Raw genomic sequence first — 15,791 nt, 5'->3', positions numbered from 1 at the left:
GTTAGGGTATCAGAGCGCTTTACAGAGATAACAAGCTAAAAACAAAGATAAGGAGCAGATGATCATGAAAACACTTGAGGGAGAAAATACAGACAGGAGCAAGGGAGGATTGGACAACATCAGCCTCTGCCCAGTAAAGTAACAGCAAAACACACAAGATGATGGACGGAATGTTGCACAATGGCAAAACATTCACCTCTAGTCACAGATCTGGGTTTAATCCATCGTTATTTTGCTCACCAAACCAACCCAGTTCAGACATGGCCATATGCAAATCAGTCTGTGCCTCATGGGAACAGTCCAGACCGAACTGCCAAGCCATGTCTTCCCTGGACCGGAATCAAGCATCCTAGTACTGGTTTCTGGCTATCAGCCGTCTTCAGGCAGTATAGCTTGACTCCAGTGGCGTAATGAGCACGGGACCCACGTCTGGGCATACCCTTCCCACATAGAGTGAAAAAGCAAAACACACAAGATGATGGATGGAATGTTGCACAATGGCAAAACATTCACCCCCAGTCACAGATCTGGGTTTAATCCATCGTTATTTTGCTCACCAACCCTCCCCAGTTCAGATATGGTCATATGCAAATCAGTCTTGACCCTGTGCCTCAAGGGAACAGTTCAGACCGAACTGCCAAGCCATGGCTTCCCTGGACCGGAATCAAGCATCCTAGTCCTGGTTTCTGGCTATCAGCCGTCTTCAGGCAGTATAGCTTGACTCCAGTGGCGTAATGAGCACGGGACCCATGTCTGGGCATACCCTTCCCACATAGGGTGAAAAAGCAAAACACACAAGATGATGGATGGAATGTTGCACAATGGCAAAAAATTCACCCCCAGTCACAGATCTGGGTTTAATCCATCATTATTTTGCTCACCAAGCCACCCCAGTTCAAACTTGGCCATATGCAAATCTGTCATGACCCTGTGCCTCATGGGAACAGTCCAGACCGAACTGCCAAGCCATATCTTCCCTGGACCGGAATCAAGCATCCTAGGACTGGTTTCTGGCTATTAGCCATCTTCAGCCAGGATAGCTTGACTCCAGTGGCGCAGTGAGCACGGGCCCCATGTCTGGGCATACCCTTCCCACATAGGGTGAACAGCAAAACACACAAGAAGATGGACGGAATGTTGCACAATGGCAAAACATTCACCCCCCAGTCACAGATCTGGGTTTAATCCATCATTATTTTGCTCACCAAGCCATCCCAGTTCAGACATGGCCATATGGAAATCAGTCTTGACCCTGTTTCCACATGGGGAGCTGCATCTTAGCAGCTACCTATGTGGAAAAGCAATGCCGGCTCCCGCAGGAGGCGGGGAGCCAGCGGGACTGTGGGGGAATTGAGGACCCCCACACGGTCCTCAACGAGAGGCCAGGCCCCGGGGATGGGGTCCAAGGGGCCATAAATGGCCCAGGAGGGGGGCCACGTTGCTCCCCTTCAATAATTTTTTTTTTTTAAAACATGCTCTTGCCCCAAGGGATAGCCTTGGGAGGGGGGCCCACGTGGCCCCCTTCCAATTTTTTTAAATAAAAAAACAATAGGCAGCTGTGTTGCAGAGAGGTGTTCGAAGGCCATGCCCCTTTTTACACCTCTCTGCAACACAGCCCTCTGGGGCTTGCTGGAGGTACCTGGTGGGCTAGTTGGACCCCAGGGACCCTCAGGATTCATGGAGACTTAATCCCCCAACTTAAAGCGTGACACAGGGCACCTTTGCTCAGTGGTAAAGGCAGGAGACGGGGCCAGAGGTGACGTGTGCAAATACGCCCTGTGGCGCGTTTTAAGTTGGGTAATCAAGTCCCCTTTAATCCTGAGAGTCCCTGGGTCCAACTAGCCTACTATGGACCTCCAGTAAGCACCACAGAGCTGCGTTGCAGAGAGGTGGTCCGAGGCAATGCCCCATTTTACACATCTCTGCAATGCAACTCTGTGGCATTTTCTGGACATACCTGGTGGGTTAGGTGGCCCTCAGGTACCCTCAGAATTCAAGGGAACTTTATCCCCCAACTTAAAAGGGCCACAGGGCGTGTTTGCACATGTCACCTCAGGCCCCCACCTCCCTCCACCAGTGTGCAAACTCGCCCGTGGCGCATTTTAAGAGCTTTTTTTAATCCTCCTGTACTATTATGTACTACGGTCTTACAGAAGAGATCATGCTAATCACAAGGGTACCCCAACCAAGAGTGTTCCCTAGTGTATGTAGGTGTTTTAACTGTATTCTAAGTGTGTTTTAGCATAGAAACGGGCTCTAGACCTGGTTAGTCAGAGTCAGTTACTACCAGTCCCCGTCTGAAAAAGTTGTGGGCACAGAATGATTTTGAAACAAGGCCTCTTTCTGCTCGTCTGTTGGTTCTTTCTGCACATGTCTTGCTTCTTCCTGCACTTTTCATGATCTTTGTGGACACCTGTTGCTTCATTCTGCATTTCTTTTTTTTCTTTCTGTGCGTTGTTTCTTCTTTCATCACATGTCCTACCTCTGTAGGCATAGTTAGAAAGTAGCATTTGAAAAACTTTTGAAATTCACTGAAAAAACCATAGGTTTCAGGCACGTTATAGTTAGAAATTAGCATTTTAAAAACCTTAGAAATTCACTGAAAATAAAATAGGTTTCAGGGGTGTTATAGTTGGTTGGACATTTCACTTGTACAAAATCAAAGAAATTCCCCGTTATAGTTAGTTCAGCTAACTATAACTCGCGCCCCCACAATGTACTGCTGATGACATCACATATTACATCACTCAAAAATGGTCAGTGACATCCCTGATGACATCTCAAATGACATCACTGATGACATCATCCAGTGACTGTGTGTTTCTGTAAAGTTTCAATATGTTTATTGAAACTTGCAGGGGCACAAGTTATTGTTAGCTGAACTAACTATAACGGGGGAATTTCTTTGGTTTTGTATGAGTGAAATGTCCAACTAACTATAACGCCCCTGAAACCTATGTTTTTTTCAGTGTAAATATATATATATATACTATATATATATTATAGAGGCTATTAATAAAATAATTGCTTTCATACATGATTTTCATAGAAAGTCATAGGCGTGAATAACTGGATTCGAAATCGGGTTATTGACTGCTATGTCATAACATTAGTGGGAAATTGTAAGAAATGGGATTATTTGTTGAAGAGAGTGGGAGCCAACTTCACATGATAATCACAATCCTTGTCAGGGTGTACCACAAATGTCAATAAATACACTTGTGTTTACCCCTCTGGGTGCTTGGCACAAAACAGACTGGCTTAACTTAGAGGCAATGTGTAAAGTATTTATGCAACACTCAACCAGTGATAATGTGAAATCCCAAACCAAGTTAGGAAAACAGAATATTTTAATGAATAAAATGACACCCAAAACAAGAAGAATACAATTATTAGAACAGGAGATGTGAATTTGTAAAGATTTAAGTGAAAATAGAGCCAAAAAGCATTAAGTGCCAACCTCGTTTATCTGGTCTCATTAGATTGAGTCAAAGTCAAAAGTTCAGGCTGACAGCAATGGATCACCGTCACATGCAGAGACCAGGTTTGTGCCTGTAGAAATTTTACCTTGTGACGAGTCATTGGCAGGGCAAGCTGTAAGCTGAATCAAAAGCAGGGTTTGGCGATAACAGGTTGCTAGTGAACTGGGTCCCGGTGAGGTTGTCAATGAGATTGGAGAGTTCTGAGGGGGCAAAGTCTGAAGTTCATGCCCAGTAGGATGTTGAGGATGGCTGGATGCTACTCAATGTTGATCCTGGTGAAGCCACCTACAATTGGACTTGGAAACGTTTTGGGAAGTCTGATCTCATTCAGCGAGGCAAAATTGACAAGTTGAATTTAATGTTGGCAGTTACTGCTGCAGTTTCGGTACGGCCTCTGAAAGTTTCAAAGTCTCAATTCTTGCAGTCTGTGGACAGAAGGAGTACACTCTAACGCCAGCCAAGGGTCCATGACCTATCTGACACAATTTGGGGGTAGGACTCCCTCCAGCAGAGACAAGCAGCAGGGTCCAGGGCAACTCCGGTTTGCACTAGTCAGCTGGATAGTTGGAGGGAAAGGCTCAGGGAAGCTTGTTGTGTACCTTTAGCTCAAACAGGAGGTCAGCCAACTGTGGTCCTAGGTTCAAGGAAAGCAGGCCCTGTCTTCCTTCAGGTTTCAAACAGTGGGGCAGTTCAACTTTAGAGGCTACGCAGGTCCTGGTGTGTTCTGATGAGGGATTCTGGGGATGCCAGTTTATGCCTGGAGCCAATCTGTGGGTTAAGGTCAACACTGTCAAGTATGTGACAAGTATGCACTTCAAAACTGAGACAGAGACCTAGACTCCAAAACATAATTTTTACCTACACAAATTGTACTGTGCCTGGTTCATTATGTCCAAGATTTATTTAGTCATTGTTCATTGTTGATCTGACTGTTTTCATCTTATTTTTCTAGAGAGCTGGTTCTACTCTGCCTTTCCAGCCATCGTTCTTAGTGTTACCTACATTTTCCGCATATTTGTGTGCTACAGGTAAAACCACCACTATTTTTCATTCACCTGATAGGCAAACACTACTAATAATACTAATTACTTTTATGTTGGATAATTTAATTGCATGAATAAAACTCCCAGGAAGAAATGAAGAATGTAGGTTGCAACAATTATAAACATTCATCTATGCTTTAGCTATATTGTAAAAAGTCTGCTTGTTTGTCTTGCTAGAAATGCACCTATAACTTTCAGTTGTTGCTCACTTATAGAAGAAATAATATTCTGTGTAAGTGGGATGGGGTTTGGGTGACGTTCCTAAGAGGGGCTGACTTCACGGCACTAAGACACACACCCTGGAGAAAGGCCAACAGAGAGATGTGGACATCTTTAGACAGCTTCCTTGACCCCTACCAACCACCATAGTGAAAAATAATAAAAATATATATTTTTTAAAACACACAAAAAAAACATACTTCATGGCACTGTTTCAAGTACTTGCTATCTTCAATATATGACTTCTTACAATTGCGCGGCATGCCGTTGCACAGAGAAACCCAGTTCCACAGTCAGATCTCATAGAGAGGCCCCTCAGCAGAGAAGGCACAGGTGAATAATGTTGAGGGCGTAGGCCAGTATTTACTCAGTGCTCTCCAGTTTCAATCTCCTTATTGAATATTAACTTAAACAGCTTGTATTGCTGCAGCATTATTTGTACTTCAAACAGATGTATTGCATAGTGATCGTCTCATCTTACTCATCTTTTAGAGCACCAAAATCGCTCATATTATGTTTTAACTTTTCTGATTACATCAAAAATCTTTTATAACAATTTAACACAAAATGAAATTGCTTTACGTATTAAACTATGTCTGTCATATTAGCTTTTTCGCCCACGCAGTCATTAACTATATGAGCTCCAGATCTCTTCATAAGCTTGCAACTGTTCAGTTGATAAATCAATCATTTATGTGATGCCATTTCATCATTGCATCTGTCCATTCTACCATTGTTGGAGGCACTATTATTTTCCAATGCCTCAACATACCTAATTTGGCGACGGAATCTAGCCGTCTTTTTGTGATTTTCACTGGGATATTGCACGTATCATTGAGTAACGCTCGTTCCATTGAAGACTGATGTGCTTTCACTTGAAGCTTTCATCTGACGCCAGACTGAGTTCCACTAAATCTGTATCGTTGGACAATGCTCCAGAATGTGTGCTGCATCTTCCCCAGCTTGGGCATCTCCATTACGTCACATCACGAGCCATCTTTTCTCTATGCAGTTGTGTGACAACAAATGCCAGTCATTGATGAGTTAAACAAAGCAGAATTTCAATTGAGCTTGATGGAGGCCTAGATCATGGCTAGGCAAAAGATTCGATGATTCTGAATTAGTAAAGCTGTCCATGTGGTTGCCATTTACATAAAGATATTTCGCAATTGTTTCTCCAATTAATATCTCAAATAAACATGACACTAGCGTTTTGTAGCTACCCCAATATTTGGTTGTCTAGTTTTCGAGTCCACCAGGTTTTCGGTTGCAAGTATTGAGTAGACTCTAATTAAATTCTATGTACAAGTCTTGAAAAGGACTTGAAAACGCTTTCTAAATACACATGATAAATATTCAGAATTCATTTCTGTACCCATGATAACCAGTTGATCACATAGCCATTGATCTGTATCTTAGCATTGCTCCAAAGGGGCAATGCTAATTCAGAAAACCATTATGCTTTAGAGTTGTGTGACCACAGACCCGTATTCTGTTAAAATCAGATTGTCTTTACGGTCAGTTGTGATATGCCATATATAAATCACCTGTGAACCCCCTTGTAAGGTGACGTTCCATAATAAAGCAATCTAGGATTTCTAGTTCAGAATTAAAGGGGTGTGTTAGTTGTGACAAATGGTGAGCAATGTGTACTGTTCTAAGTTTCGATGATGGAGACCTTAAGAAGTAGTTGCAGCACTTAGTTTACTTTTGCCAGATACAGGGCCTGATTTAAAGTCCGCAGGATGGATTACTCCTTCCCAAACATGACAGATGGCTTGTCAGCCATATTACAAGTGCATTATATCCTGTGGAACCGAGTTCCTAGCAGTTATCTTGTAAAATTCTACAGGGATGATGTCTTTTCCTGTGGCCTTTCCTGTAGATATTGCCCTAACCACTTCCACAATTTCCTCTACTTCGATTTCACTATTTAGGACTTCACTGAGTTAAGTTGTAAAGTTTTGGATTGGTAGTTAGTTCATGAAGGTAAAACAAAGAGGTCACAACCACAAAAAATAATGACCCCCCCATGACTTGGGAGAAAACTTCAAAGGTGTTGGGGTCATTAGTTGTTTTTATTTTTGAGAAACAAATTCCCGCTTTGGGAGTTTGCTTCTAAAAAAGGAAAAAACGTTGGGGCGTGGCCAACTAAAAGACCATGAATTTATTATGCCATGAATTCAATAATTTTTAGGGGAGAAGTTTTCATGTGGAGCTAGATGTTTTCTTTGTGGAAGTTATAGGAGACTTTGAAGTACATGAGGATGTAAGATAAAGGCTTCATGTAACCATTGACAATTGAAGAGGGAAGGAGAGATAATACGCGATAGAAACCTGCTGCTAGCACATTGCAGGTTGCCAGAGATTGCCAGTTTTATGTATTGTCAAAACAACGAAAGAGTGTACCTTCTCAGGGGCAGAGCAGGCATGAAGAATCAAACTTGGTTCTTTAGAAAGACCTCACTCACCAACCTAGTTGGTGACATGCTTCATCATCGGGACCACCAGGAGAGGCCGAGTGCCACCCTGGTGTGCTTCAACACCAGAATTACTGCGGAGCAGGTTTGTGTTGTTAGAGTGACAAGTGAAAGTGACTGTGTAGTGGTTAAAAATGCCTAGATTGTGTCCAAAAATAATTTTATTAGTTGGTCAATCAGACACATATAAAATGAGGTGTGGGATGTGTAAACTGGATAGATTGTTCAGCTATATCCCATTGTGCGTGGTCAACATGTTTCTGCCTATATGATGCTCTATATACTTCAGGATCAAAGTGTGAATCTCGGCTGTATGGGCGCGCTAAGGCCCATCCTTAGAGAAATCGAATTATAGCTGTAACAGAAGACAAACAATGACAAATACACAAAAAAAAAACAATGATTATTCCAATTGCGACACTCATGTTTTTGTCATTTGAAATTTCTCATGCACTGGTGCTCTTCAAAGTGCACCGTAACGGTAACTCTAAGAGCAGGGGTGTACTATGGTGAATAGTAACGTGCACTTGTATTCACATCCATACTAATATTATAAAGAGAGAGCCCAAACCTTTGAGGCGGATAATCTCAGTAACCACAGTACCAATCACAACACCCAATACAGCGTTGGAAAGGGCAGTTGCAGCAGAAGAACATAGGCTATGCAGACGGCCACCATATTATTATTATTATTTTATTTTTTTTGCAGAGTTTTATATAGCGTGAACTTGACCTTAACTGAATCAGGTATCAGAGCGCTTTACATAGCACCAGTTACGTTACATGAGGACACACATTCATTTTTGTTAGGCACGGGAAGATTAAGTGATTTGCTCAGAATCACAGGATGTTTGGCATCGTTACCAAGACTCGAACCCAGATCCCCAGGTCCGAAGTCGAGCGCCTTAGCCGTTAGGCCAACTCCTCTATACATTTAAAAGGTAAAAGAACCGTTCCAGCAAAGTAGTCCCTTGTGGGCGTGTCTGCGTTGTGCTGTGGGCGGGGGCTGGGGGCGTGAACTAACGCTGGGGGCCTGTGGAACGGCCATCACATAATGGGCTGTGGGCGTGTGCTGGGGCATGACAAACGCTGGGGGCATGTGTCCGCCCTTCATGCCATGTGAGTCGTACATACAAGCGCCAATTGCGTTGATGCGCAGCATCAAGGGGCACGCTGGGGGCGTGACACGTTGGGGGCGTGAGAAACGCTGGGGGCGTGTATCCGGCCTTCATGCCATGTGAACGCAATTGCACCGCATCAAGGGGCACGCTGGGGGAGTGAGAAACGCTTGGGGTGTGGGCTACGTTCCGCCCTTCATGCCATATGGGTCGTACATTAATCAGAAGATCGTCTGCTGTGGCCAGGTACTGGGGGCGTGACAAACGCGTTCACCTGGAGGCCTGATAAGAACATTACTGCAGCCTCTCCTGTGCGCTGTTACTGAACTCTCTCATTCAACGAAATTACACGCGCCTGCTACCATCAACCAGGGTTCTAGCCGGGCTCAGGTGGCGAATCAGTACACTAATTACACGCGCCTGATAACATCAACCAGGGCTGCAGCTGGGCTTCAAGCGGGGGAACACGCGCCTGCTAATATCAAACAGGCCTGCATCTGGTCCTCATGCGGGGGAACACGCAAATGAGCATATCTGCGGGGACAATTACTGCAGCCTCTCCTACTCGCTGTCACTCAACTCTCTCATTAAACGGATTTACCCGCGGCTGATAACTCTCTCATTCAACGGCATTACACGTGCCTGCTAATATCAACCAGGGCTGTAGCCGGGCTCAGGTGGCGTATCACTACACCAATTACACGCGCCTACTAACATCAACCAGGGCTGCAGCTAGGCCTTCTCCGTCCCTATTCTAATGAAACAAAAGATTTTAAAATAAATTGCCCTTGCCAAATACACACATTACACACATTCTATTTCATACCCGGACAACGTCGGGACGGGCTGCTAGTTATCAATAAAGCCAGCTTATATTGTGAAGGTACCTTATTTCAAGCGCTATATCACCTACACGCCAGCTAGGGCGTTAACAGTATCAGTAATTCTGTGGAAAAACGCTATCTGTATCTAAGGAACAAGCCGGTGTAACAGGGCGAGTGTAAATGACACAATTAGAAGATATCTGACATGAGGTTTAATGGGTCTCGGAAGGGGGTGGTGGCAAATTGGCACACCCTGTGTGTAAAAAAGACGGGGGGAGGAGGAAAATCAATTCTGTTACCAAACGGCAAGCGGATTACTTATCTCGTGTTGTTGCAAGGTTTTGACTCACGCCGTCAGCCCTAGGCACCCACTTGATACCTGCTGCCACCCTTATTAACCGTACCCCGTGGATGGGTGATCCAGTCTCCATTGCGTTGTTTTAAAGGAAAGGGGAAACTAAGGAACGCCACCCGAGCGGGGGAGTGGGCGTATCTGTACGGGTCTTCGTGTATTCCTCTAAGAGGCTACATTAGACTGAGCCAATCCTGAATCTGGTTTCTGGAGTGAAGGTTCACTCAGCCAATCGTGGAGCTGAGCAGAATTCTGATCACAGAAGCAAGCTGTAATTAACTGGACAGTTAATTCCAGTATTCTGTAAAACTTTATTGGTATCGGTCAACTCCCTGTGCCAATCCTGCGATATCTCTAACAAAAGAGAGGGACCCCACAGCCCAAAAGGGTAGGGTACCCGAAGACAAGTGTCAAAAAGAAATTCCCTTTTGGGTGCAACTTTATATCATAGAAACACTTTCTAGCCACAACAACTCATTATAACAGGAGCAAAAGGAAAAATGTATTAAAATAAGACAGTTTATTCAATTGAATTTGTTAAAAGGCTTATCATTTCTTGTCATCAGACACAGTTAAAAACAACACAAATTATACACAATAAAATCTCATTACAATATACAATCAATTATCACAAGTGGGAAACAGAACTTAAAGAATAGATGAATCCTATTAGCATGAGGTAGGTACACTAGCCACACTTGTAATCACACTCTGATATACGACTAGTTTTTTCAGTCAGAGTCGTTGTCACCAAGACTTAAAGTACAACAACTCAAAAAGGGCATTGACGTGTTTCGGTGGGCACAATGTTTAGCAGCCAACACCTTCTTCAGGATATAATAATTGAATCCCACATTAATATAAAACATCTGCAATGCAAGAAAAAGTGTCTTAGATAAGCATAGCTACAACATTTTACATTAAATACAATCATGAGCAATATTTCAAAAAACAAATCCTAAATGCTCCACATTGTAAACTCTACACATCATTCGTACATACATAAATCCTAAAATTTCATCAAAATACACAGTCAGGTTAAAAAGCCTTTCGTTTTACATTATCTGTTATTTAATTAATAGTGACCACCATGCAATTTCATATTTGACATATGTGTCCTAATACTGGAGCCCATTAAGTCTCACCAGCAGGGCTCTGTATTATTAAAACTTTCCATATACAGAGATCCTGTGATGTTTCATATTAACTATTGTACTATACACCGTGGGTAAACCAATAATTACCTCATTCGGAGATGGCTCGGAATCGCATGTCTTTCCGGATTGACAATTTGATACCACTTAGATGGCTATCTAAATATTGGAAAAGGGACGTCATATGAGTACTAAAGTTCTCCGGATATATAATATACACTGTGCGATATATCCCATCTACGGCACAAACCTTTTAGTTTGGCGCAGTTTTAAGAGGCCGCTCTTGCACCCGACAGCGGTACAATCATCTAGTCTGAAGGGGTAAATCAAACCAAAAAGTAACTTTTAAAGGGAGGTAACTATCTCTGAATGACAGAGCCAAACGGCATACATCACAATATAACCTCATAGCAGATAAACTGATATTGCGTATCATTACTCTATTGGTTTTTCTTCACATAAAACGGAAACCAATTTGCATCAAACATCGCATTTCAAAGACTAACAGAAACGCGAGCATGCTAGACTATCCAGTAAGAACTATTTCACGCATCACAAAACGGGGCATGCCATTACTTTATAGGTTTATATTCAGATAAGGCAAAGGCCAATTTGCATGAAGCGTCGCTTTCAGAGACTGACATAATGCTAATCAACATGTCAAGCTAACCCGTAATCTCTTTTTTGAGCATCACATATCGGGAAAATAGTCGCACGTAATCCTAATCGTACAAGTGTTCGAGGGAATTTTTATATACACATTTTGGCCCGACAAACAAACATTCAGTGTTACGACTCATTTCCTGTGAATATTAGTGTATAGCGTACCTTACAAACTGTCAGTGGAGGATCGGCCATATTTTTCAACTAAAAAGCGAACGTGTGTAAATAACTCCACGTTGCGTCGGGTTACTTAATAGTCCCAGTCTCGACCGCCAGCGGTCTACATGGGGACAATAAGCAGAAAATAGGCACAATATATTATAACGCTGTCTATGCGCTAAGCACTATCCCGAACTAAAAGTTAATCCCCAAGCATTCTTTTACCTGTTACTTTTGAGAACAGCTCTTGGGCAGAGCACGCACCTCATGTGCTTGATCAACCATTGATCATGGCTGCCCATATATAAATACTCTAAGCGGTGTCTCTCTCTCTTGTTGATTTTCGGCTTTATGTATTGACAACAGTTTTCTGTGTCTGATGTAAATTAGCTGTGACATCTGCTATTAATCCCCTTATATGGTTGAGGATTTGAAGCTAGCTGATAGGTAAATGGGGATAGTGTGGTAGGAGTCACATTTTTCAAGGATGTAGAAAGCAACATCGAGTATCCTTGCAGTCGCAGTGCTGCATCCTGCCATGAAGCCTCACTGGAGTTCATCTAATAGGTCATTGTCACTAACAAAGCATTGAAGCTGGCTCTCTATGCAGATCTCTAAAACCTTAGCCAAGAAGGGAAGTTTGGAGATCAGGCAAAATGTATTCAGGTCCACCGTATCTGCACCAGGATTTATTTCATAAAGGCATGATTAGAACTATTTTTTAATACTCTGGGGCTATATTCCTTCAGATAAATAGGGGTTGCACGGGAGGAATGTTCAGTTTTGGAAATGATATTTCACAGTTCTATTGAGGTTGGAGGGGGTTATTTGAAGGAGTACCAAATCAACTTGTTGGAAGGTGATGCTGAGTTTTTATGGGGTGTGTAAGGGAGACTTCAATTTCTTGACTTTGCCTACAAAGAAATTGAAAAACTTCTCACACCTTTCCTGGAAGATGATGGTGCCTTTCTATGATGTGGGGACATTAATCTCACTTTCTTGAGATAGGTGTCAAGTATGAAAGAGATCGCTGTTAGGTACAGAGAAAGGTAAAATTACTCAGCCACTTTCTACTTTTTCATGCAGTGTGACTACACTCTCCTGGAGGTTGTCAGAGGTGGGATGTGTTGGTGGTATCATCACGGGGGGCGCCTTTTCCAGATTTTGGAATGTTGAATTTAGCTATTTATTAGGATTACTGGAGTATCAAGGAAGGAAGCTATATGTTCCAATAGCATTTCAAGTGTATTTTAAATCTGTATTCTTCTGTTTACGGCCATAAAGTTCTTTACTATGTTTGGTTTCCCCATTTTTTCATCAAAATATTCATTGATCGCCCATAATTTATACCAATTATGCATCATTTATGCAAAATGGATGTGAGTTGCACTCACTTAATTGATTTGCTTTGAGAATGTTTTTATGTTCTCATATAACTGTCTTTAAAATCATGTGCCCATAAGAGATGCAGACAATACGACTCTTTCAAGGAGTAAGTGAAAGCGTCACCTGGACAGGTCTGTGTTAATTGTCTCGAAAGTGCCCTTCCCTTTCCTAAGCTATATAAACTGCATTGGCAGATTCAAACTTATGACCTACTGCAAATCCCTGCTGGGGCGCAGGGCATAAACAAACCAAGCTGTTGTGACATTGAGCAGAATTGCCTCCTGGAGCTAAACACGTTTATGGTCTTGACAGGATCACTCTTCATCAGGGATGAATGATGAAGAGTGAACGTAGTGAGGGGTTCAATAATTTCTGGGTTCAGCACAGAGCCCTAAGCACTGTTGTGCACAGATACTGGTGCATCCAGAGTGGACGCACACTGGATTCATGGGTTCGCCTTCGCTCTAAGAACAAGCCGAGGCAGTCAAATATAGTCACAGTAAATCTTTAAAACATTTTTGGGGAAACCACAAAAAAACATAAGTGGGTCTAAATAGCTTTACAAAGATGCAATCACTGCTTAAAATGAACAGTATGCAATAACGATGCATACTGGAATTTTTCATCCCCACACTCGATGTTAAAACCAAAACTACAGGTCCCAGAATAAAAAGCTCAGTTGGATAAAAGCCATTTGTCACATATGACGTGGTTACACTCGACTGCTTTTACTCAATAGGCATTGGCCCTTCTTTTCAGGCTTTACTCTGCCATTGAAAATGTTCAGATTAAATTATGGTGTAGAGGCTGCAGCTATGGGCTGAGTGCAGCAAACAAAAGGTTAATGGGTTGTAGGTCCCTCTGCCTACTGCTCTAGGCCCCAAAAGCCCCGTCCCTTTGTTAGCTGTCTCCTGCGGTGATGTGGGGGGAATCATATTGCCGAGTGAAATCTCCGACCTGCCCACCTCTATTAAATAGTGCCTCAGATACCAAGCATGGGTGAGGGCGGACTAAAGTCACACCGTTAGCCACACTATCTGCCTATCACGAAAATCTTTTTGTGCCGGACATCACAATTTATTACTGACAAATGTTTATACGGTAAAGTTAAACATTGGTTACCACTACAACTTCAAATTCAGTAAATATAAATATATTAGTGGTGGACTAGCACCAACGTCGAAACCCAATACTGCTGCAAAATTATTTCTCCGAAATCCAGGTTGAGTAGAGCACTGTAAGAGCTAGGATTGGCTTCTGATGTCTGGCTTCCCACCTCTGCCTAAGGAAGGCCACATCAAATATACGAGGTTTCATGTCAAACTACTTACACAGATCGCTTTGTGCCAGAGGTACCAAATATCCAGTCGTGGATGGGGGCGGGGTGTCGCACCATGGGAGGGGGGGTGTCGCGTGGGTGGGGGTCAAGCGGGGGGGGGGTGCTTTAAAATAAAATAAAACTCTTACCTGGTCCACTCCACCTCGGGTCCGTTGGTGCCTTCAACAGCTGCATCAGTGCTGGTAACTGGCAACCCCTCTCAGCCAATCCAGACGCTGCTCCAGCAGCAGCATCAGGATTGACTTGAGTAGTAGTGCGCATGTTCTGTTTAGGGCTTAACAATTTTTGCTACCAGCCCGAACATGCTCACTAGGCTGCTCATTAGAAGAGCAGCATGGATGAACCCTCGATCTTTTAATGAGCAGCGTCAGGTGCGCATGTTCGGGGTGGAAGCAACATTTTTAAGCCCTAAAAAGAACACGCGCACTCTTGCTATGCGCTCCGCCTACCATCTGACGTAGATGCACTTACACTGAACTACTGCTGCCCTGCCCCTTCTGACCCGACTGCCTCCGGGTCCTGGGATTGTCATTTGGAAATATTAGAGACTGAGAGTAACAGACAGCAACAGCACGCACGCTTGTCACTTAAGTTCAAGTTCAAGTTCTACAATTTGTATAGCGCACTACTCACCCAGAGGGTCTCAAGGCGCTTGTGGGAGAGAGGTGCTTTACTTATCAAATATCCAAGTTTTAAGTTGCTTTCTGAAGGAGAGGTGGTTCTGTGTAAGGCGGAGGTGGGTGGGGAGGGAGTTCCAGGTTTTGGCCGCTAAGTATGAGAAGGATCTACCCCCCATGGTGGATCTGTGTATGCGTGGAATTGCGGTGAGGGCTTGATTGGATGATCGTAGTTGGCGGGGGGGGGGTGTAGAAGGAAAGTCGCGTGTTGAGGCATTTGGGTCCTAGGTCGTAGAGGGCTTTGTGAGCGTGGGTAAGGAGACGGAAAGTTATTCTTTTGTTGACAGGGAGCCAATGGAGGTCTTTCAGGTGGTCGGAGATGTGAGCCTGTCGAGGGATGTCCAAAATGAGTCTGCTGAGGCGTTTTGGATACGTTGGAGTTTTTTCTGTAGTTTGGCTGTTGTTCCGGCATATAGGGTGTTTCCGTAATCCAGTCGGCTTGTGACCAGTGCGTGGGTGACCGTTTTTCTTGTTTCGGTGGGGATCCAACGGAGTATTTTTTTGAGCATGGGTAAGATGTTGAAGCATGATGATGAGACGGCGTTGACTTGTCTGGTCATTGAGAGGGCGGAGTCCAGGATGAAGCCCAGGTTACAAGCATGGTCTGTGGGACTGGGTGCGGTTCCCAGGGACGGTGGCCACCATGAGTCGTCCCAGGCAGAAGGGGATGACCCTAAGATGAGGACTTCCGTTTTGTCCGAGTTTAGTTTTAGGTGGCTGTTCTTCATCCACTCGGCCACTTCTTTCATTCCTTCGTGTAAATTGGTTTTGGCGGTGTTTTGGTCTTTGGTGAGGGAGAGGATCAGTTGGGTGTCGTCTGCGTAGGAGATGATGTTGAGGTTGTGTTGGCGTGCGATGGATGCGAGGGGGCTCATGTAGACGTTGAAGAGGGTGG

The 15,791-nt window shown here is 43.7% G+C and overlaps 1 protein-coding gene across 3 annotated transcripts in view; it reads left to right on the top strand.

Annotated features, from left to right (window-relative positions):
• The window catches only part of LOC144826527 (stimulated by retinoic acid gene 6 protein-like), a 564,429-nt gene that overhangs the window by 379,572 nt on the left and 169,066 nt on the right, over positions 1-15,791 (top strand). For all 3 annotated transcript variants that reach the window (XM_078684953.1, XM_078684952.1, XM_078684954.1), the window contains one exon: positions 4,435-4,510. In XM_078684953.1, the coding sequence (XP_078541079.1) occupies positions 4,435-4,510 (76 nt within the window). The remainder of the gene's footprint in view (positions 1-4,434; positions 4,511-15,791) is intronic.

This window comes from Lissotriton helveticus, chromosome 3_2 (genome assembly GCF_964261635.1).
Source record: "Lissotriton helveticus chromosome 3_2, aLisHel1.1, whole genome shotgun sequence".
NCBI lineage: Eukaryota > Metazoa > Chordata > Amphibia > Caudata > Salamandridae > Lissotriton > Lissotriton helveticus.
Note: the sequence above shows the minus strand (reverse complement) of the source record. Positions and strands in the feature narration are given on the sequence as shown.